This window comes from Trypanosoma melophagium, assembly GCF_022059095.1.
Source record: "Trypanosoma melophagium isolate St. Kilda chromosome Unknown ctg17segment1, whole genome shotgun sequence".
NCBI lineage: Eukaryota > Euglenozoa > Kinetoplastea > Trypanosomatida > Trypanosomatidae > Trypanosoma > Trypanosoma melophagium.
Window position 1 is genome coordinate 1,508 of NW_027125146.1, and position 22,642 is coordinate 24,149.

At 47.7% G+C, this 22,642-nt stretch overlaps 8 protein-coding genes across 10 annotated transcripts; all 8 read left to right on the forward strand.

Moving 5' to 3' along the window:
* Nucleotides 1-703: 703 nt before the first annotated feature.
* LSM04_004504 (ABC transporter-like) lies at nucleotides 704-5,980 on the forward strand (the record flags this gene model as incomplete). Its single annotated transcript, XM_067331078.1, has 2 exons — nucleotides 704-4,227; nucleotides 4,747-5,980. The coding sequence occupies 2 exons, from the start codon at nucleotides 704-706 to the stop codon at nucleotides 5,978-5,980; spliced, it is 4,758 nt and encodes a 1,585-aa protein (XP_067193234.1).
* A 524-nt stretch (nucleotides 5,981-6,504) lies between these two features.
* On the forward strand, nucleotides 6,505-11,457 carry LSM04_006528 (ABC transporter-like; the record flags this gene model as incomplete). Its single annotated transcript, XM_067331090.1, has 1 exon — nucleotides 6,505-11,457. The coding sequence occupies one exon, from the start codon at nucleotides 6,505-6,507 to the stop codon at nucleotides 11,455-11,457; it is 4,953 nt and encodes a 1,650-aa protein (XP_067193242.1).
* A 507-nt stretch (nucleotides 11,458-11,964) lies between these two features.
* LSM04_001692 (uncharacterized protein) lies at nucleotides 11,965-12,864 on the forward strand (the record flags this gene model as incomplete). Its single annotated transcript, XM_067331101.1, has 1 exon — nucleotides 11,965-12,864. One exon carries the CDS (start codon nucleotides 11,965-11,967, stop codon nucleotides 12,862-12,864), a length of 900 nt encoding a protein of 299 aa, XP_067193226.1.
* A 135-nt stretch (nucleotides 12,865-12,999) lies between these two features.
* Nucleotides 13,000-13,299, forward strand: LSM04_005104 (uncharacterized protein; the record flags this gene model as incomplete). The annotated part of the gene is made up of 1 exon (XM_067331112.1): nucleotides 13,000-13,299. The coding sequence occupies one exon, from the start codon at nucleotides 13,000-13,002 to the stop codon at nucleotides 13,297-13,299; it is 300 nt and encodes a 99-aa protein (XP_067193235.1).
* Nucleotides 13,300-13,334: 35 nt separating this feature from the next.
* Nucleotides 13,335-16,835, forward strand: LSM04_005139 (the record flags this gene model as incomplete). 2 transcript variants are annotated; one of them, XM_067331124.1, is made up of 2 exons in its annotated part: nucleotides 13,335-15,296; nucleotides 15,807-16,835. In XM_067331124.1, the coding sequence occupies 2 exons, from the start codon at nucleotides 13,335-13,337 to the stop codon at nucleotides 16,833-16,835; spliced, it is 2,991 nt and encodes a 996-aa protein (XP_067193236.1). The 2 variants fall into 2 exon arrangements, with proteins under 2 accessions (XP_067193236.1, XP_067193237.1); XM_067331125.1 differs by having other exon boundaries at nucleotides 13,335-16,835.
* Nucleotides 16,836-17,340: 505 nt separating this feature from the next.
* Nucleotides 17,341-18,240, forward strand: LSM04_000272 (uncharacterized protein; the record flags this gene model as incomplete). Its single annotated transcript, XM_067331136.1, has 1 exon — nucleotides 17,341-18,240. The coding sequence occupies one exon, from the start codon at nucleotides 17,341-17,343 to the stop codon at nucleotides 18,238-18,240; it is 900 nt and encodes a 299-aa protein (XP_067193221.1).
* Nucleotides 18,241-18,376: 136 nt separating this feature from the next.
* On the forward strand, nucleotides 18,377-18,676 carry LSM04_007983 (uncharacterized protein; the record flags this gene model as incomplete). The annotated part of the gene is made up of 1 exon (XM_067331148.1): nucleotides 18,377-18,676. One exon carries the CDS (start codon nucleotides 18,377-18,379, stop codon nucleotides 18,674-18,676), a length of 300 nt encoding a protein of 99 aa, XP_067193246.1.
* Nucleotides 18,677-18,711: 35 nt separating this feature from the next.
* LSM04_000793 (uncharacterized protein) lies at nucleotides 18,712-22,425 on the forward strand (the record flags this gene model as incomplete). Of its 2 annotated transcripts, XM_067331161.1 has the most annotated exons (2): nucleotides 18,712-20,673; nucleotides 21,184-22,425. In XM_067331161.1, 2 exons carry the CDS (start codon nucleotides 18,712-18,714, stop codon nucleotides 22,423-22,425), a joined length of 3,204 nt encoding a protein of 1,067 aa, XP_067193222.1. The 2 variants fall into 2 exon arrangements, with proteins under 2 accessions (XP_067193222.1, XP_067193223.1); XM_067331162.1 differs by having other exon boundaries at nucleotides 18,712-22,425.
* Nucleotides 22,426-22,642: the final 217 nt, after the last annotated feature.

Below are 22,642 nucleotides of genomic sequence, written 5' to 3' on the forward strand. Positions count from 1 at the left end.
CAGCAGTACAAGGACACACTTGGTATTACGGATTATAGTGTGTCGCAAACGTCTATTGAACAAGTATTTCTTCGGATCAGTGGTGTTTTTTTTTTTTTTTTTTGATGGTAGTGGTTCTATGTTATATCTTTTCTTTGCTAACCGTGTGGTGCGAAATGCTTTTATTGAATGTTGCTTGAACGGTAGATGTATGTGGTTTTATTTTTTTTGAAGGTAGTTTTAAAATAAGTGTTTTTTCTTTTTTTTTGTAGGTTTTTTTTTTGTAAACTTGAATATCTACATTTTATTCGAAGAAATTGTGAGGAATTTTTCTCTTATTTTACTTATATTGGATTATTGCTTTTGCTAATCAGAGAAATTTAGTCACATATTGTTTTTTTTTTGCCTTCATTTTGTATTATTTACGCTGTATCTGTGTTTGTGTCATGGGAATTCTTTTTGTTTGTTTTATCTGAAGGTTTTCAACTTGATCGTTTTTTTCTTGATATTTGTTCTTTGAGTTTCTTTTGGTGTTTTGTATGTTAGGTTTTTGTTTTTACTTTTGTTCTTTTATTGTTCTTTTGTTGCTTTTTCTTTTTTTTTTGTTTTTTGTGTTTTTTATGTTTTCTTTTCTTATTTTCTCTTTGTTTTGGATTGGATGAAGGCAGTGGTTTCATTTGTATCATTGGTCTCGTGAAGTTAATTTATATAACAGATAGGGACGATGTCGTATGAGTACCCGAACAGTAGTAGTGATAGTGGGTTAGACTCCCAATACTCAGAAGACTCGCCCGCCTTGACAAGTGATGCTTCCTACATGACCCGGGTGGTACCTGTTGAAGAAACCAAGGGCACATTTTTAGATCAGTTTCTTTGTGTTCTGGAGCGCGTGTTTCGTCAGGGGTTTCATGAAAAGGTTGCATTGTTTCTTGAGCTCTTTATTCCCATACTTTTCGTGATTATCACGGTAATATTGTGGGCTGTCTGGGATGTTGAATCTTATGAAGAGGTACAGTTTGTTAATTACTCGAGTCAAAGTTTAGCCACCGATACAAAATTATATACCAGATTTGTATGCTACAACAGCAGTGGTGGGAACTATATTAAGAGTATTGGATCTTGTGATTGGATGGATTTTTTGAACCTCACATGTGAAGGAGATGAGAGTGATCTCCCTGTTAAAGGTCTTTGTTATGTAGATGCATTTGGTGATTATGACCCCAGTATTGCGTGGATTGCTTCCTTCAGTCTTGGCTTGTGGCAGGTCCCAGAGTTGGATGACGTAATCATGTACCAATGGTTGGCTGCTAAACGGCGGCTCGGTGATGAGCTTCAAATTTCCCTGTTATCAGCTTTTGTTGGTGGTTCGCGGTTAAGTGCTATCCGTTCTGGTGGTTACCTCTATTTTGTTGGAAGCGGTATCAGCGGACTCATCCAGTTCTTCCGTCAAAATTCAGAATTGTTTGATTACGTATATGGAGGTTTATATGCCACACTTGATGATGCACAAAGTGTAATGAAAAGTTCAAAAAGAAATTGGGCTATTATTGAAGTTGTCTCTCTCTCCATGGACAACTTTAACGTTGTAATTCATCTTAACAGATCTTCAATGCCTACCTTGAGTGCTGTTCAAGACCCAACATATGTTGGTGGGTATGTAACTGAACGCTCGGAGATTTATGCCGTGTCAGGTTTTCTTACTTTTCAAAAGCTCATATCTGAATATTATTTGCAGTATGTCAACATGTGGGGACCAAAATTACCGTTACCGATAACGAACTACTTTGTTCCATTCGGCTACAGAAAATTCACAACGGTGCCGCTTTTGACCACAACTTATACACTACTCCCATTTATGTACGTGCTTTCATTTTTGTACCCTGTATCGCAGCTGACTAAAAAAATTGTTCTGGAGAAAGAAAGAAGAATCCGTGAATCTATGCACATTATGGGACTTGGCAAGGCTCCCATGTATATCTCATGGTATCTCGTTTATGCAACACAATACGCTGTCATGTGTCTCATAATGGTTGTTCTGTCATGTTCTACATATCTTGTTCGCAGTGACCCTTACATCACTTTCTTCTTCTTTTACTTTTACGCCCTGTGCACAATCTCACTTTCTGGACTTTTCGCAACTTTTTTCAGCAAGGCACGTCTAGCCTCACTAATGACTCCACTGATATACTTTGTCCTTGCGATACCTGTATTCGCCATTACCAATGGAAGTGGGTTGCTTATTACTATTTTTTCCATTTTCCCTCCGACTGCCTTTGCTGTGATAACGATTGCACTCACACAACACGAAGTTCGTGGTGGATTCAAATCACAGTTCAACAGTCAACTTGACAATCCCACAGTGCAAACGGCACTGCTCATGTTGGTCGCCGATTTTTTCCTGTGTACAATCCTGATGTTGTACTTTGACGAAGTACTGCCAAAGGACTGGGGCACACCGAAGCACCCACTTTTCTTTATTATTGACCCGATTCGTTGGTTAGTTGGTAAAGGTAAGAAACATGAGGAATGTGGCCCTGATGGACGTGCTGAAGATGGCGTTTTTGAAGAGTCTGACGATGAGCAGGAAAACGCTGTTCAGCTTTGCGGGCTGCGAAAAGAATTCAAGCGTGGCGGAAAAAAGTTTGTTGCCGTGGATAACTTGTACTGGAACATAAAAACAAGTGAGATCTCTGTGCTGCTGGGTCATAACGGCGCTGGCAAGTCCACCACGATAAACATGATGACAGGAATGTTGCAGCCTGACGGTGGTGACTGCTATGTGCACGGACTCTCTGTGCGACACCAGCTGTCAAAGGTGCGCCAGGAGATTGGATTTTGCCCGCAGCACAATATCTTGTGGCCGGAGTTGACATGCCGTGAACATCTGGAGTTCTTTGGCAAGATCAAGGGATTGAAGGGTGCAAGGCTGGAAGAGGCTGTGCAACGTATGCTACACGAAACGGATCTCTATGAGAAGATGAATTGTCGATCATCGGCCCTCTCTGGTGGTCAGAAGCGTAAGCTGTCTGTGGGCATTGCGTTCGTGGGCGAGAGCCCCCTTGTATTTCTTGACGAGCCGACTGCTGGCATGGATGTGGGTGCCCGCCGTCACACGTGGGAGCTGCTGAAGCGGATGTCCGAGTTCCACACGATTTTGCTGACCACACACTACATGGACGAGGCGGATCTGTTGGGCCATCGTATCGGCATCATGAATGAGGGTCGACTACAGTGCTCAGGTAGTAGCATATTCTTGAAGTCAAGACTTGGGTTGGGATATAGTATTACAATCTCTTTCATGCCGCATGCTGATGTTAATCTTATTAGTGATATCGTGTTTCATTTTGTAGATGAAGGTGAATTGCTTTCTGTTAATGGATGTGAGGCCTCCTATCGTCTTCCGTGTTCACAAGTCGACAGGTTTGGTGATCTGATTGACGCAATTGATGTGAGTAAAGATTCTAATGGAATTCGTGGTTACAATCTCTCTGCGACGACTCTTGAGGAGGTGTTTCTTCGTGTTTCTATTAAGCCAATTGAAAAAAATGATGATGATCCGATATTATCTGCTCCAGAAAATGTGGTAGAGCGTCGTGAATATCTAGTCTGGAACTGCGATATTGTCGAGGGAGTTCGTGCGATGTGGGTCTCACAGATAAAGGCTATGATGACAAAAAGAATGTGGAATGCTTTGCGAGACCGACGCATGCAGTTTTTTCAGATTGTTTGTCCTGTTGGATGTATTCTATTTGCTGTGTTGCTGAACCTTATTGATTTGTCTGATGATGAAAACCTTGTTCTTAATGCCAATATGTATGGTCCAGGTACTTCGATGATGACCTCTTCGGGTTGCGAGAATCTACTTGGAGATAATTATACCTTGAGTGGGTTCGTTACCGATAAGAAAAATTATCTTGATTCTCTAAATCTTTCTTGGTACCTCGTGGACACGTGGTACAGTCACCCATACCCACAATATGGCGCTATATTCTGTAATGACGCTGATCTGGAACAAATCATTGGTAAAAGCAGGGCAACGGTGCATCTTGTAAATTCTTCTGTATTACATCAAGCCGCTGTAAGCATGGCAGCCTTCTACGATTCATTTTATCGAAAAATATTAACCACGAATTCAGTTAATGGAACTCAGATGCGATGGAGTGCTGCGCTTTTTCCACTAACTCGATGGGAAGTGAATTCACAAGATATCATCAAAACTCTCTTGATGGGAGCAATAGTTATGATTCCGTTCACTTTTCTGCCCTCGAACCCAGTTGCATGGGTAGTGAAGGAAAGGGAGTGCAAAGCACGACACCTACAGAAAGTATCTGGATTAAATTTCTACATTTACTGGGGCACAAATTTTTTTTTTGATATCATGGCATACATAGCTACTGTGATCCTCACTATTGTTATTTTCTTTATATTTGATCGCCAGGAATATATTGCCCCTGATCGCATAGGCCCAACAATTACAATTCTTATCACGTACGGTCTGACAAGTACTCCGTTAGGATACACAATCAGTTTCCTCTTCAATGAACACTCAACAGCGCAAATGGTCGTTATGGCTATTTGCTTCATAACAGGCTTTCTTCTTATAATGGTAGTGTACATACTTTCATTGCTTCCTGCAACAGCTAACGTAGCCGGAATTCTTCGTTGGTTCGCACGCGTTGTTCCTCCTTTCAGTATGGGTGAAGGTATAATCAATCTTGCAATAATGGACACCGCAATGGTTTTTGGATGGGATTGGGAACCGTGGAGTATGGATGCTGTTGGTTGGCCCTGTGTTTACATGGCTATTGAGTTCCCAATATTTATATTTTTGACACTTTTTATCGACCACCCAATTCGCCGCACACTGTCAGAAAAGCTTTCGTACGATCGGGGGGCAATTCCTGAGGTTTCCTCTGATGAGGAATCTGACGTAGAAGAAGAACGATTGCGAGTAGAGTCCGTTCAAAGTAATGATGACAACTCTACAGTTTCTGTCTTAAACTTACGCAAGGTCTACCCTGGTGGGAAGGTTGCGGTTCGGAATCTGACATTTGGTGTGAAGCCTGGTGAGGTGTTTGGCTTCCTTGGCACAAATGGAGCGGGTAAGACAACGACTATAGCCATCCTCTGCCAGGAGTTCCTGCCGACAAGTGGACAGGCATCTGTCTGCGGCCACGATATTGCGAATGACAGCGCAGAGGCCCTGCGGAACATCGGCTACTGCCCGCAGTTCGACGCGTGTTTGGACCTGCTGACGGTGGAGGAGCACCTTCGTCTGTACGCGGGTGTGCGTGGCGTTGCGTCGACGCAGCGCGATGACGTTGTGGCAGGTCTACTTCGCATATGCGAGTTGACGGACTACCGCCGCACGCTGGCGCACGAACTGAGCGGAGGGAATCGCCGCAAGCTTAGCGTGGCGATCTCGCTAGTGGGTGGGCCGCGTGTGGTGTTCCTCGACGAGCCGTCGGCCGGCATGGATCCCGTTGCACGGCGTGGTTTGTGGAACGCGATTGAGAAGATCGCCGACAACTGCTCCGTCGTGTTGACAACACACCACCTTGAGGAGGTGGAGGCACTCGCCCACCGTGTAGCCATCATGGTCGACGGCACGTTGCGCTGCATCGGCGACAAGGTACATCTGAAAAATAAGTACGGTAGCGGGTATGAGATGCATCTTCGTGTAAATGATGCTGTTGCCCCCAACCATGTTGAGAGTTTTGTGAGCCAAATGTTTCCCGGTGCCACTCTAAATGAGTACAAGGGGCAACGATTTGTGTACGCGCTTGCCCGCGACACCTCACTTGCAAATGCATTCCGTATTCTTCAGCAGTACAAGGACACACTTGGTATTACGGATTATAGTGTGTCGCAAACGTCTATTGAACAAGTATTTCTTCGGATCAGTGGTGTTTTTTTTTTTTTTTTGATGGTAGTGGTTCTATGTTATATCTTTTCTTTGCTAACCGTGTGGTGCGAAATGCTTTTATTGAATGTTGCTTGAACGGTAGATGTATGTGGTTTTATTTTTTTTGAAGGTAGTTTTAAAATAAGTGTTTTTTCTTTTTTTTTGTAGGTTTTTTTTTTGTAAACTTGAATATCTACATTTTATTCGAAGAAATTGTGAGGAATTTTTCTCTTATTTTACTTATATTGGATTATTGCTTTTGCTAATCAGAGAAATTTAGTCACATATTGTTTTTTTTTTGCCTTCATTTTGTATTATTTACGCTGTATCTGTGTTTGTGTCATGGGAATTCTTTTTGTTTGTTTTATCTGAAGGTTTTCAACTTGATCGTTTTTTTCTTGATATTTGTTCTTTGAGTTTCTTTTGGTGTTTTGTATGTTAGGTTTTTGTTTTTACTTTTGTTCTTTTATTGTTCTTTTGTTGCTTTTTCTTTTTTTTTTGTTTTTTGTGTTTTTTATGTTTTCTTTTCTTATTTTCTCTTTGTTTTGGATTGGATGAAGGCAGTGGTTTCATTTGTATCATTGGTCTCGTGAAGTTAATTTATATAACAGATAGGGACGATGTCGTATGAGTACCCGAACAGTAGTAGTGATAGTGGGTTAGACTCCCAATACTCAGAAGACTCGCCCGCCTTGACAAGTGATGCTTCCTACATGACCCGGGTGGTACCTGTTGAAGAAACCAAGGGCACATTTTTAGATCAGTTTCTTTGTGTTCTGGAGCGCGTGTTTCGTCAGGGGTTTCATGAAAAGGTTGCATTGTTTCTTGAGCTCTTTATTCCCATACTTTTCGTGATTATCACGGTAATATTGTGGGCTGTCTGGGATGTTGAATCTTATGAAGAGGTACAGTTTGTTAATTACTCGAGTCAAAGTTTAGCCACCGATACAAAATTATATACCAGATTTGTATGCTACAACAGCAGTGGTGGGAACTATATTAAGAGTATTGGATCTTGTGATTGGATGGATTTTTTGAACCTCACATGTGAAGGAGATGAGAGTGATCTCCCTGTTAAAGGTCTTTGTTATGTAGATGCATTTGGTGATTATGACCCCAGTATTGCGTGGATTGCTTCCTTCAGTCTTGGCTTGTGGCAGGTCCCAGAGTTGGATGACGTAATCATGTACCAATGGTTGGCTGCTAAACGGCGGCTCGGTGATGAGCTTCAAATTTCCCTGTTATCAGCTTTTGTTGGTGGTTCGCGGTTAAGTGCTATCCGTTCTGGTGGTTACCTCTATTTTGTTGGAAGCGGTATCAGCGGACTCATCCAGTTCTTCCGTCAAAATTCAGAATTGTTTGATTACGTATATGGAGGTTTATATGCCACACTTGATGATGCACAAAGTGTAATGAAAAGTTCAAAAAGAAATTGGGCTATTATTGAAGTTGTCTCTCTCTCCATGGACAACTTTAACGTTGTAATTCATCTTAACAGATCTTCAATGCCTACCTTGAGTGCTGTTCAAGACCCAACATATGTTGGTGGGTATGTAACTGAACGCTCGGAGATTTATGCCGTGTCAGGTTTTCTTACTTTTCAAAAGCTCATATCTGAATATTATTTGCAGTATGTCAACATGTGGGGACCAAAATTACCGTTACCGATAACGAACTACTTTGTTCCATTCGGCTACAGAAAATTCACAACGGTGCCGCTTTTGACCACAACTTATACACTACTCCCATTTATGTACGTGCTTTCATTTTTGTACCCTGTATCGCAGCTGACTAAAAAAATTGTTCTGGAGAAAGAAAGAAGAATCCGTGAATCTATGCACATTATGGGACTTGGCAAGGCTCCCATGTATATCTCATGGTATCTCGTTTATGCAACACAATACGCTGTCATGTGTCTCATAATGGTTGTTCTGTCATGTTCTACATATCTTGTTCGCAGTGACCCTTACATCACTTTCTTCTTCTTTTACTTTTACGCCCTGTGCACAATCTCACTTTCTGGACTTTTCGCAACTTTTTTCAGCAAGGCACGTCTAGCCTCACTAATGACTCCACTGATATACTTTGTCCTTGCGATACCTGTATTCGCCATTACCAATGGAAGTGGGTTGCTTATTACTATTTTTTCCATTTTCCCTCCGACTGCCTTTGCTGTGATAACGATTGCACTCACACAACACGAAGTTCGTGGTGGATTCAAATCACAGTTCAACAGTCAACTTGACAATCCCACAGTGCAAACGGCACTGCTCATGTTGGTCGCCGATTTTTTCCTGTGTACAATCCTGATGTTGTACTTTGACGCGGTATTTCCAAAGGACTGGGGCACACCGAAGCACCCACTTTTCTTTATTATTGACCCGATTCGTTGGTTAGTTGGTAAAGGTAAGAAACATGAGGAATGTGGCCCTGATGGACGTGCTGAAGATGGCGTTTTTGAAGAGTCTGACGATGAGCAGGAAAACGCTGTTCAGCTTTGCGGGCTGCGAAAAGAATTCAAGCGTGGCGGAAAAAAGTTTGTTGCCGTGGATAACTTGTACTGGAACATAAAAACAAGTGAGATCTCTGTGCTGCTGGGTCATAACGGCGCTGGCAAGTCCACCACGATAAACATGATGACAGGAATGTTGCAGCCTGACGGTGGTGACTGCTATGTGCACGGACTCTCTGTGCGACACCAGCTGTCAAAGGTGCGCCAGGAGATTGGATTTTGCCCGCAGCACAATATCTTGTGGCCGGAGTTGACATGCCGTGAACATCTGGAGTTCTTTGGCAAGATCAAGGGATTGAAGGGTGCAAGGCTGGAAGAGGCTGTGCAACGTATGCTACACGAAACGGATCTCTATGAGAAGATGAATTGTCGATCATCGGCCCTCTCTGGTGGTCAGAAGCGTAAGCTGTCTGTGGGCATTGCGTTCGTGGGCGAGAGCCCCCTTGTATTTCTTGACGAGCCGACTGCTGGCATGGATGTGGGTGCCCGCCGTCACACGTGGGAGCTGCTGAAGCGGATGTCCGAGTTCCACACGATTTTGCTGACCACACACTACATGGACGAGGCGGATCTGTTGGGCCATCGTATCGGCATCATGAATGAGGGGCGACTACAGTGCTCAGGTAGTAGCATATTCTTGAAGTCAAGACTTGGGTTGGGATATAGCATGGCCATATCAGTACGACCAGATGCTGACGTTGAAGAGATTCATGCAGTTTTCTATAATTGCATTAATGGGGTGGAACTACTTGGGTATAGTGGATGTGAGCTGTCGTACCGATTACCTCAGGAAGAAGCCTCTAATTTTCCGGTTCTACTCGACCTAATTGAGGAAAGCTATAGGGTGGGTGTGCTTGGTTACTCCCTTTCTGCGACGACTCTTGAGGAGGTGTTTCTTCGTGTTTCACGTCATATGACGGAGGTGCCATTTTCCAATAATGATTTTGCCTTTCTGTGGAACTGTCGTAGATGTAGTTCTATTTTTTCGTCACAGTTTGTTGTGTTGATAAAGAAGCGGTGGTGTAATGCTCTCCGAGACCGACGTATGCAGTGCTTTCAGCTTGTATGTCCTATTGTGTGTGTGCTTGTGGCCATGCTGCTTGGTCTTGTAAAAACGAACGACGTGGACCTGCTGGAATTATCGTTTGGTATGTACCCGGGGCAGACACTGATGGACACAGCCCAATGTAATGAGTTTTGGGGAGATGGTCCAAGTTTGCCACATGTTGTAATCAACGAAACACATTTGATGAATGCAAAATATCTCGGTGACTACGGCGCCGATACGTGGTTTGAGCACAGCCTGCCGCGCTATGCCAGTATTTCTTGCATTGACCGTGATCTCTACCAAAGGGGAGGCGGAAGGAATCCTGTCATCATGCTGTACAACACCTCAGTTAATCACCAAGTTGGTATAAGCATGGCCGCATTTTATCAGCTTTTGCTTGGAAATATAGCGAGGGGATCTGCCAATGTTTCTTGGTATGTGGGTACTATGCCTTCGAGTGTCGATACATCAGCTGCACTTGAATTAATCTTGATGGGCGCGATTATTATGATTCCGTTCACTTTTCTGCCCTCGAACCCAGTTGCATGGGTAGTGAAGGAAAGAGAGTGTGGCGCTCTTCATCTACAGAAGGTTGCTGGACTGCGTTTCTACACTTACTGGCTTACGAATTTTCTTTTTGATCTCTTGGCGTACATTGTGTCAGTGACTTGCATCGTTTTGCTGTTCGTGATATTCCAGCGCTGGGAGTATATTGGGGGTGACACCGTTGGACCCCTCTTGACTCTTCTACTTATGTATGGTCTGACAAGCACCGTCGCCGGCTACGCCATCAGCTTTCTTTTCGGTGAGCACTCAACAGCGCAGACGGTTGTGATGGCGGTGGGTTTTGTTACGGGATTTCTGTTGGTTATGGTGGTGTATGTCCTTTCACTTCTTGAGAAAACAGCCACCACCTCCGACAAGCTTCGTTGGCCCTTCCGTCTGGTTCCGACGTACTGCATTGGTGAGGGCATTATCAACCTTGGGACATTTGGCAGCAAGAAGGCTTCGGGTGTTGTGGATTCGGCGTTTGACCCTACCGTCACAGGATACCCTATTTTGTTCCTTGGAATCGAATTCCCTGTCTTTGTGTTGCTTGTGCTTTTTATTGATCACCCCAGCAGGCGGATATGGTGGGATCGCTTGTCGTACCGCCGACAAGCAGAGCTGCACGAGGAAGATTTTTTGCAAGGAGACTCTGATGTTGAGGACGAGCGCAATGCAGTGTACGACGCCGCAGAACACGGTATAGATGATGGTGTGGTGACGGTCTTGAATTTACAGAAAAGCTACGGCAGCTCTAAACTGGCGGTGCGCAATATTACCTTCAGCATAATGCCTGGTGAGGTTTTTGCCTTTCTGGGGACTAACGGTGCGGGTAAGACGACGACCATCTCGATGCTCTGTCAGCAGTTTGTTATTGAGTCATTGCTTCTTCTTTGTGATATCGCCAGATATCGCCGCACACTGGCGCACGAACTGAGCGGAGGGAATCGCCGCAAGCTTAGCGTGGCGATCTCGCTAGTGGGTGGGCCGCGTGTGGTGTTCCTCGACGAGCCGTCGGCCGGCATGGATCCCGTTGCACGGCGTGGTTTGTGGACGACGATTCAGAAGGCGTCGATGTACTGCTCCGTCGTGTTGACAACACACCACCTTGAGGAGGTGGAGGCACTGGCTGATGTAGTGGTTATCATGGTCGACGGCACGTTGCGCTGCATCGGCGACAAGGTACATCTGAAAAATAAGTACGGTAGCGGGTATGAGATGCATCTTCGTGTAAATGATGCTGTTGCCCCCAACCATGTTGAGAGTTTTGTGAGCCAAATGTTTCCCGGTGCCACTCTAAATGAGTACAAGGGGCAACGATTTGTGTACGCGCTTGCCCGCGACACCTCACTTGCAAATGCATTCCGTATTCTTCAGCAGTACAAGGACACACTTGGTATTACGGATTATAGTGTGTCGCAAACGTCTATTGAACAAGTATTTCTTCGGATCAGTGGTGAGATGTAGAGTAATAAACCACCATCTTGTGTGTTAGGTCTATCACAATAATTAATGATGAGGCAAATATATGCAATTTTCTTGTCTTTTTTTGTTTTTATGCTTGTTTTCTTTTATGTGTATATGTTTTATTTCTTTATTTCACTTTTTAATTGCAGTGCTGCAGAGCATGAGAACAGGGTTTCTTTTTCATAGTGCGATGTGTGGTTTTTCTCATATCATTGGTTAATGTCAATATTTTTTTCTCTACACCTTCCATTTTAGATTTGTATGGTTGTGTGCCTAATTTCTCGTTTATTTTTCCGTTGTTCTGTTTTGTTTCTCTGATACTATTCCAATGAATGTTTTACTTTGTATTTTTTGTTTGTTTTGTTTGTTGCCTTTGTTTTTTGTCTATTGGTGTGCCGGACACCTGTCATATTTAGCGGCTTTGTTTGCCGCAATGCCTCCTTTTTCTTTTTTCTTTTGTTTCTTTTCTCTCTTGCTGTGTGTAGTGTGTGCCCCCTTCGCTGTGGAATGCGTTCCTTTCTCCGGCGAACGCTGTGGGCTGTTGGTGCCCGACTGCCGTGTTTCTGGCGGGGCGGCGGTGTGCACAATGGAGCTCTCCGTTGGTGCGGGAGCACACCGCCATCCACGGTGGTGTTGCCGGACCTGCTGGACATGGACGAAGAGATGGCTGTCAGTGTGCGCCGCCCATGCAGCGAACATGAGGCGCCGCTCCAGGTGGCCACGAGGCGATTTCTGCGGGTGCTCATCACCACTTCTGACGAACAGGAGTGGAAGGATATGCTTTCCGCAGCGATTCGCCTCAACACATGGCGAGAACATCACGTACGGGCAGTACTGCGAAGTGTGCATCAGACACAATACGACGATGACGAGCACGGTGACTGCGGGGCGCCCACGGCTGGTGGACGGTTGAAGTTCACCGGCAGCACACCAGCCAGGCGCCTTCAGCGTGCTGTTAGCGTCGTGCAAACAGGTGTGGACGAGGGGTATCGGGCAGCCCCTGAGTCTGTGCACGCACTTCTTGTGGCCCTTCTACGTGCGGCGCCAACAGGTCCATGTAGTGCAACTGGTACTCCTACTGCTGGTGTTGCAGTGGATACCCAGAAGCAAGTGTCCCAGCCACCACTGACGACGCACGCCACTGTATGGCAGTTTCTTGCGTGGATGGAGCGAAACAACTACCATGTGATGACGGCCGAAGTGTTGCAGGGACTTGAACTTGTGGTTGACGATGGTGCACAGGAGGACGCGACCCAGAAGCGGTCGGGGAGTGTTCGACAAAACCGGTTGGAGTACCTGCAACGCGAACGCGACGGATTGCGCCGTGCTGGGCCCTCAGAAAATCTCTCTGGAACAAAACGGCGGGGGACGCTACCTCCGACAGTGCCAAATGACGCTCACAACTGAGTTCTTTGCTACTGCGGTTTTTGGTATCGATCATTTTTGTTTTCCTGCATTGGTGTTATTTGGGTCAAGTGGTCCCTCACTTGATTGAATCGCCCATCTGTTTCTTTTCTTTTTTGACATAGTTAGCGCAGGCAAATGATTTCACATTCTAAACATGATCTACCTCGTATGGGACAGGGTGCTGACTTTCCTCAGGGGGACGTGAAAGACACTGGAGATGCACCACCTTCTCGGGATTCGTTTGGCTTCTGGTCGCAGGTGGAGGCTGATGTACAATGTACTGTACAGACACAAGAAGGGGTTCAGGGTGACGACGACAAGCCACCTGCACTTCACTCATTCGCGCTGCCAGATGATGCTGCGACAGGCGTGCATGGTGAGCCTCAAAGGGCTGCAGCGTTTAATTCTTGTCGAATGGCTAAATATCGGACATAACATACTTCCGTGACAGTCCAAACCTGCTTGTTATCATGGGAATGCTGTTACTGGACACGGTGCTGTATTTGCTCATAATGGTGTACCTCGATACTGTGATGCCGAGGGAGTGGGGAACGCCGAAGCATCCTCTGTTCTGTATTCTGGAGCCGATCCGGTGGTGCTTCTCCCGTGGGAGACATGATGACAGTGAGGATCAAGGCGATGGGCGTGCACCAGACGGTGTGTTTGAGGAAGTAGAGGATGAGCAGAACAGTGCTGTACGGATTGCTGGACTGCGGAAGAAGTTTAAACATAGTAGAAGGTCTTTTCTTGCCGTGAACAATTTGTACTGGAGTCTGCGGGAGGGTGAGATCTCTGTGCTGCTGGGTCATAACGGCGCTGGCAAGTCCACCACGATAAACATGATGACAGGAATGTTGCAGCCTGACGGTGGTGACTGCTATGTGCACGGACTCTCTGTGCGACACCAGCTGTCAAAGGTGCGCCAGGAGATTGGATTTTGCCCGCAGCACAATATCTTGTGGCCGGAGTTGACATGCCGTGAACATCTGTGCTACTTTGCAAAGATCAAGGGATTGAAGGGTGCAAGGCTGGAAGAGGCTGTAGAGCGGTTGCTGGAGGCTGTGGATCTGCAGGATAAGGAGCACAGTCGATCATCGGCCCTCTCTGGTGGTCAGAAGCGTAAGCTGTCTGTGGGCATTGCGTTCGTGGGCGAGAGCCCCCTTGTATTTCTTGACGAGCCGACTGCTGGCATGGATGTGGGTGCCCGCCGTCACACGTGGGAGCTGCTGAAGCGGATGTCCGAGTTCCACACGATTTTGCTGACCACACACTACATGGACGAGGCGGATCTGTTGGGCCATCGTATCGGCATCATGAGCAAGGGTCGACTACAGTGTTCAGGTAGCAGCATGTTCCTAAAGTCTAAGCTTGGTGCTGGGTATCTGATGACAATTTCTGTTCTCGCCCATGCCGACCGTCAGGCCATGGAAGAGCTTGTGCGTTCACATGTGGAGTCTGCGGAGTCTGTCGGTAGTGGTGCTGGCGAGATTGCATTTCGGTTGCCGATGGATAAGAAGGATAAATTTGCTGGTCTGCTCAGCGACCTTGAAACGCGTGGCAATTCGCTCGGTGTCTGCAGTTACTCCCTCTCAGTAACAACGCTAGAGGAGATCTTCATCAAGATCGCGGAGGCTGCATCGATGCAAGCCAGTAGTAATGGCGAGACTGAGTCCAACACTCCGGTTGATGCTGAACAGTGTGTGTGGAATGTTAATTTGATACAGCGTGAGAGAGAGATCATGCGGACACAGTTCTCTGCGTTGATGGCGAAGCGACTGTGGAACTCGCTACGGGACCGGCGCACTCAGTTCTTTCAGATAGTGTGCCCTGTTGTGTGTGTGCTGCTGGCAATGCTGCTAACACTCATCAAGTTCTTTGATAGTCCGACGCTGGTGCTTAGCAACAATTTGTATGGGACAGACGTGCAGGTCGATGTTGCGAACTGTGATGCGGTGTTTGATTTGTCGGTGCCATTCTCCCCCAACGCAGAGACGAGCGTGGTACCCGGCGTTACGTCAAGTTCTCTCTCTGCGCACCTACTGTCAACGTACCACACACACAGTCTGGAACGGTATGGTGCCATTTCCTGCCGCGACCCCACCCTTGGGGGTGCCACCATGATTTTTTACAATACATCGTCGTCACACGAGGTTGCGATTGGCGTTGTGAATTTCTACAACGGAATCCTCTTCAGAGCGAATCGTGCGGCCAAACCAATGGTGACCCGTGTGCAAACTCTCCCAAAGACTCGACAGGAGGAGATTGTTAATGCCTCTATATACGCGATGTTAATATCGATTGTCATAATGATCCCGTTCACTTTTATCCCATCAACGTTCGTGTCGTGGGTGGTGAAGGAGCGCCAATGCAAGGCTCGACATCTACAAAATGTGTCTGGGCTGCGGTTTGCGGTGTACTGGCTCTCAAACTTCGTGTTTGACCTTTGCTCCTATTTAATCACGATGTTTCTAGTGATCATTGTGTTTGCCATTTTCAACCGTAGGGAGTACCTTGACCCACAGAATATTGGTGCGACAATCGTGGCATTTCTGCTATACGGTCTGTCTGGCATCGCGATGGCGTACATTCTCAGCTTCGTGTTCAACGACTACTCAAAGGCTCAGAATGTAGTGATGTTGGCTGGCTTTGTCATTGGATTTCTATTTGTTCTTGCCGTATCTATACTTTCTCTTATTGAGAAAACAGAGCATGTTGCAAAAGCATTGCGTTGGGTCTTCCGCATTATCCCCAGCTACTGTATAGGTGAGTGTATCAACAACTTGGCTGTCTTGCAAATCCAGAGAGCGTACGGTGACTCTGCGTCGGCGTGGGACATGGATACTGTGGGTTGGCCCTGTGTTTACATGGCTATTGAGACTCCGGTTTTTCTGCTGCTCACCATTTTCATTGATCACCCTGCACGGCGGCATTACTTCCGGAAGCCCTTTCATAACCCTGGTTCCCCACCAGAAGCTGAAGACGAGGACGTTGTGCGGGAGCGCAAGGAGGTGATGAGCTTGCCGGAGCGTGCGGATGACCTTGTACGTGTGGTGAACTTACGCAAGGTCTACCCTGGTGGGAAGGTTGCGGTGCGGGATCTGACATTTGGTGTGAAGCCTGGTGAGGTGTTTGGCTTCCTTGGCACAAATGGAGCGGGTAAGACAACGACTATAGCCATCCTCTGCCAGGAGTTCCTGCCGACAAGTGGACAGGCATCTGTCTGCGGCCACGATATTGCGAATGACAGCGCAGAGGCCCTGCGGAACATCGGCTACTGCCCGCAGTTCGACGCGTGTTTGGACCTGCTGACGGTGGAGGAGCACCTTCGTCTGTACGCGGGTGTGCGTGGCGTTGCGTCGACGCAGCGCGATGACGTTGTGGCAGGTCTACTTCGCATATGCGAGTTGACGGACTACCGCCGCACGCTGGCGCACGAACTGAGCGGAGGGAATCGCCGCAAGCTTAGCGTGGCGATCTCGCTAGTGGGTGGGCCGCGTGTGGTGTTCCTCGACGAGCCGTCGGCCGGCATGGATCCCGTTGCACGGCGTGGTTTGTGGAACGCGATTGAGAAGATCGCCGACAACTGCTCCGTCGTGTTGACAACACACCACCTTGAGGAGGTGGAGGCACTCGCCCACCGTGTAGCCATCATGGTCGACGGCACGTTGCGCTGCATCGGCGACAAGGTACATCTGAAAAATAAGTACGGTAGCGGGTATGAGATGCATCTTCGTGTAAATGATGCTGTTGCCCCCAACCATGTTGAGAGTTTTGTGAGCCAAATGTTTCCCGGTGCCACTCTAAATGAGTACAAGGGGCAACGATTTGTGTACGCGCTTGCCCGCGACACCTCACTTGCAAATGCATTCCGTATTCTTCAGCAGTACAAGGACACACTTGGTATTACGGATTATAGTGTGTCGCAAACGTCTATTGAACAAGTATTTCTTCGGATCAGTGGTGAGATGTAGAGTAATAAACCACCATCTTGTGTGTTAGGTCTATCGCAATAATTAATGATGAGGCAAATATATGCAATTTCCTTGTCTTTTTTTGTTTTTATGCTTGTTTTCTTTTTTGTGCATAAGTTTGTCTATAATTCTGGATATGTCGATACCGATACTGTAATTTATATTTAAATCCTTGCTCTTGGTTATTGTGATACGTTTTTTCTCATATCATTGGTTCATGTCAATATTTTTTTCTCTACACCTTCCATTTTAGATTTGTATGGTTGTGTGCCTAATTTCTCGTTTATTTTTCCGTTGTTCTGTTTTGTTTCTCTGATACTATTCCAATGAATGTTTTACTTTGTATTTTTTGTTTGTTTTGTTTGTTGCCTTTGTTTTTTGTCTATTGGTGTGCCGGACACCTGTCATATTTAGCGGCTTTGTTTGCCGCAATGCCTCCTTTTTCTTTTTTCTTTTGTTTCTTTTCTCTCTTGCTGTGTGTAGTGTGTGCCCCCTTCGCTGTGGAATGCGTTCCTTTCTCCGGCGAACGCTGTGGGCTGTTGGTGCCCGACTGCCGTGTTTCTGGCGGGGCGGCGGTGTGCACAATGGAGCTCTCCGTTGGTGCGGGAGCACACCACCATCCACGGTGGTGTTGCCGGACCTGCTGGACATGGACGAAGAGATGGCTGTCAGTGTGCGCCGCCCATGCAGCGAACATGAGGCGCCGCTCCAGGTGGCCACGAGGCGATTTCTGCGGGTGCTCATCACCACTTCTGACGAACAGGAGTGGAAGGATATGCTTTCCGCAGCGATTCGCCTCAACACATGGCGAGAACATCACGTACGGGCAGTACTGCGAAGTGTGCATCAGACACAATACGACGATGACGAGCACGGTGACTGCGGGGCGCCCACGGCTGGTGGACGGTTGAAGTTCACCGGCAGCACACCAGCCAGGCGCCTTCAGCGTGCTGTTAGCGTCGTGCAAACAGGTGTGGACGAGGGGTATCGGGCAGCCCCTGAGTCTGTGCACGCACTTCTTGTGGCCCTTCTACGTGCGGCGCCAACACGTCCATGTAGTGCAACTGGTACTCCTACTGCTGGTGTTGCAGTGGATACCCAGAAGCAAGTGTCCCAGCCACCACTGACGACGCACGCCACTGTATGGCAGTTTCTTGCGTGGATGGAGCGAAACAACTACCATGTGATGACGGCCGAAGTGTTGCAGGGACTTGAACTTGTGGTTGACGATGGTGCACAGGAGGACGCGACCCAGAAGCGGTCGGGGAGTGTTCGACAAAACCGGTTGGAGTACCTGCAACGCGAACGCGACGGATTGCGCCGTGCTGGGCCCTCAGAAAATCTCTCTGGAACAAAACGGCGGGGGACGCTACCTCCGACAGTGCCAAATGACGCTCACAACTGAGTTCTTTGCTACTGCGGTTTTTGGTATCGATCATTTTTGTTTTCCTGCATTGGTGTTATTTGGGTCAAGTGGTCCCTCACTTGATTGAATCGCCCATCTGTTTCTTTTCTTTTTTTGACATAGTTAGCGCAGGCAAATGATTTCACATTCTAAACATGATCTACCTCGTATGGGACAGGGTGCTGACTTTCCTCAGGGGGACGTGAAAGACACTGGAGATGCACCACCTTCTCGGGATTCGTTTGGCTTCTGGTCGCAGGTGGAGGCTGATGTACAATGTACTGTACAGACACAAGAAGGGGTTCAGGGTGACGGCGACAAGCCACCTGCACTTCACTCATTCGCGCTGCCAGATGATGCTGCGACAGGCGTGCATGGTGAGCCTCAAAGGGCTGCAGCGTTTAATTCTTGTCGAATGGCTAAATATCGGACATAACATACTTCCGTGACAGTCCAAACCTGCTTGTTATCATGGGAATGCTGTTACTGGACACGGTGCTGTATTTGCTCATAATGGTGTACCTCGATACTGTGATGCCGAGGGAGTGGGGAACGCCGAAGCATCCTCTGTTCTGTATTCTGGAGCCGATCCGGTGGTGCTTCTCCCGTGGGAGACATGATGACAGTGAGGATCAAGGCGATGGGCGTGCACCAGACGGTGTGTTTGAGGAAGTAGAGGATGAGCAGAACAGTGCTGTACGGATTGCTGGACTGCGGAAGAAGTTTAAACATAGTAGAAGGTCTTTTCTTGCCGTGAACAATTTGTACTGGAGTCTGCGGGAGGGTGAGATCTCTGTGCTGCTGGGTCATAACGGCGCTGGCAAGTCCACCACGATAAACATGATGACAGGAATGTTGCAGCCTGACGGTGGTGACTGCTATGTGCACGGACTCTCTGTGCGACACCAGCTGTCAAAGGTGCGCCAGGAGATTGGATTTTGCCCGCAGCACAATATCTTGTGGCCGGAGTTGACATGCCGTGAACATCTGTGCTACTTTGCAAAGATCAAGGGATTGAAGGGTGCAAGGCTGGAAGAGGCTGTAGAGCGGTTGCTGGAGGCTGTGGATCTGCAGGATAAGGAGCACAGTCGATCATCGGCCCTCTCTGGTGGTCAGAAGCGTAAGCTGTCTGTGGGCATTGCGTTCGTGGGCGAGAGCCCCCTTGTATTTCTTGACGAGCCGACTGCTGGCATGGATGTGGGTGCCCGCCGTCACACGTGGGAGCTGCTGAAGCGGATGTCCGAGTTCCACACGATTTTGCTGACCACACACTACATGGACGAGGCGGATCTGTTGGGCCATCGTATCGGCATCATGAGCAAGGGTCGACTACAGTGTTCAGGTAGCAGCATGTTCCTAAAGTCTAAGCTTGGTGCTGGGTATCTGATGACAATTTCTGTTCTCGCCCATGCCGACCGTCAGGCCATGGAAGAGCTTGTGCGTTCACATGTGGAGTCTGCGGAGTCTGTCGGTAGTGGTGCTGGCGAGATTGCATTTCGGTTGCCGATGGATAAGAAGGATAAATTTGCTGGTCTGCTCAGCGACCTTGAAACGCGTGGCAATTCGCTCGGTGTCTGCAGTTACTCCCTCTCAGTAACAACGCTAGAGGAGATCTTCATCAAGATCGCGGAGGCTGCATCGATGCAAGCCAGTAGTAATGGCGAGACTGAGTCCAACACTCCGGTTGATGCTGAACAGTGTGTGTGGAATGTTAATTTGATACAGCGTGAGAGAGAGATCATGCGGACACAGTTCTCTGCGTTGATGGCGAAGCGACTGTGGAACTCGCTACGGGACCGGCGCACTCAGTTCTTTCAGATAGTGTGCCCTGTTGTGTGTGTGCTGCTGGCAATGCTGCTAACACTCATCAAGTTCTTTGATAGTCCGACGCTGGTGCTTAGCAACAATTTGTATGGGACAGACGTGCAGGTCGATGTTGCGAACTGTGATGCGGTGTTTGATTTGTCGGTGCCATTCTCCCCCAACGCAGAGACGAGCGTGGTACCCGGCGTTACGTCAAGTTCTCTCTCTGCGCACCTACTGTCAACGTACCACACACACAGTCTGGAACGGTATGGTGCCATTTCCTGCCGCGACCCCACCCTTGGGGGTGCCACCATGATTTTTTACAATACATCGTCGTCACACGAGGTTGCGATTGGCGTTGTGAATTTCTACAACGGAATCCTCTTCAGAGCGAATCGTGCGGCCAAACCAATGGTGACCCGTGTGCAAACTCTCCCAAAGACTCGACAGGAGGAGATTGTTAATGCCTCTATATACGCGATGTTAATATCGATTGTCATAATGATCCCGTTCACTTTTATCCCATCAACGTTCGTGTCGTGGGTGGTGAAGGAGCGCCAATGCAAGGCTCGACATCTACAAAATGTGTCTGGGCTGCGGTTTGCGGTGTACTGGCTCTCAAACTTCGTGTTTGACCTTTGCTCCTATTTAATCACGATGTTTCTAGTGATCATTGTGTTTGCCATTTTCAACCGTAGGGAGTACCTTGACCCACAGAATATTGGTGCGACAATCGTGGCATTTCTGCTATACGGTCTGTCTGGCATCGCGATGGCGTACATTCTCAGCTTCGTGTTCAACGACTACTCAAAGGCTCAGAATGTAGTGATGTTGGCTGGCTTTGTCATTGGATTTCTATTTGTTCTTGCCGTATCTATACTTTCTCTTATTGAGAAAACAGAGCATGTTGCAAAAGCATTGCGTTGGGTCTTCCGCATTATCCCCAGCTACTGTATAGGTGAGTGTATCAACAACTTGGCTGTCTTGCAAATCCAGAGAGCGTACGGTGACTCTGCGTCGGCGTGGGACATGGATACTGTGGGTTGGCCCTGTGTTTACATGGCTATTGAGACTCCGGTTTTTCTGCTGCTCACCATTTTCATTGATCACCCTGCACGGCGGCATTACTTCCGGAAGCCCTTTCATAACCCTGGTTCCCCACCAGAAGCTGAAGACGAGGACGTTGTGCGGGAGCGCAAGGAGGTGATGAGCTTGCCGGAGCGTGCGGATGACCTTGTACGTGTGGTGAACTTACGCAAGGTCTACCCTGGTGGGAAGGTTGCGGTGCGGGATCTGACATTTGGTGTGAAGCCTGGTGAGGTGTTTGGCTTCCTTGGCACAAATGGAGCGGGTAAGACAACGACTATAGCCATCCTCTGCCAGGAGTTCCTGCCGACAAGTGGACAGGCATCTGTCTGCGGCCACGATATTGCGAATGACAGCGCAGAGGCCCTGCGGAACATCGGCTACTGCCCGCAGTTCGACGCGTGTTTGGACCTGCTGACGGTGGAGGAGCACCTTCGTCTGTACGCGGGTGTGCGTGGCGTTGCGTCGACGCAGCGCGATGACGTTGTGGCAGGTCTACTTCGCATATGCGAGTTGACGGACTACCGCCGCACGCTGGCGCACGAACTGAGCGGAGGGAATCGCCGCAAGCTTAGCGTGGCGATCTCGCTAGTGGGTGGGCCGCGTGTGGTGTTCCTCGACGAGCCGTCGGCCGGCATGGATCCCGTTGCACGGCGTGGTTTGTGGAACGCGATTGAGAAGATCGCCGACAACTGCTCCGTCGTGTTGACAACACACCACCTTGAGGAGGTGGAGGCACTCGCCCACCGTGTAGCCATCATGGTCGACGGCACGTTGCGCTGCATCGGCGACAAGACGCATCTGAAAAATAAGTACGGTAGTGGGTTTGAGGTGACGGTGCGCCTCGGCCGCGAGGACGAGCCATCAGTGGACGCGGTGGAGGCATTCTTCAAAGAGAATTTCTCGGGCACACGACTTGAGGAGCGCCGCTCAAACCGCATGACATTTGCCCTGCCTCGGACAACGAAATTGTCTCTGGCGTTTGAGTTATTGGAGAGAAACCACGTTGAACTTGGCTTAACGGATTACCACGTCTCGCAGACATCGATTGAGCAGGTGTTCCTGCGCATCAGTGAGGAGGCTGACCGTGCACGTGAGGAGGAGTCCATTCGATTGGCAGCGGAGAAGGTTCAGGATGGTAAGATATGGTCCTCGTGTTTTCGTAAGCAGTTGTGGATCTCAAAAAAATTTTTCTGTCCTTCAATTTCTTTTTTTGTGAAATTTCTTCGTTTGTCGCTGTTTTTTTTTTTGCTTTTTTTTCGTGCTGTCTTTTTTTTAAAACTGGAAAATTGATTTCGCACTTTGTGGAAGTAATTTTTATTTTGGGTTTTGCTAGAATACTGTTTTGTGTTGTGTATTATGCTTTTAAATTCTTATATTATTGTCGCTGTTTGTGGATATTTGTGGAGTCAAGGAAGTGTTATTTCTGTTATATTTCTGGATTGTTCATTTGAATGTGGTAAACTTTTGTTTTCTGGGTTTTTTTTCTTTTTTTCTTTGCTTGATGTGG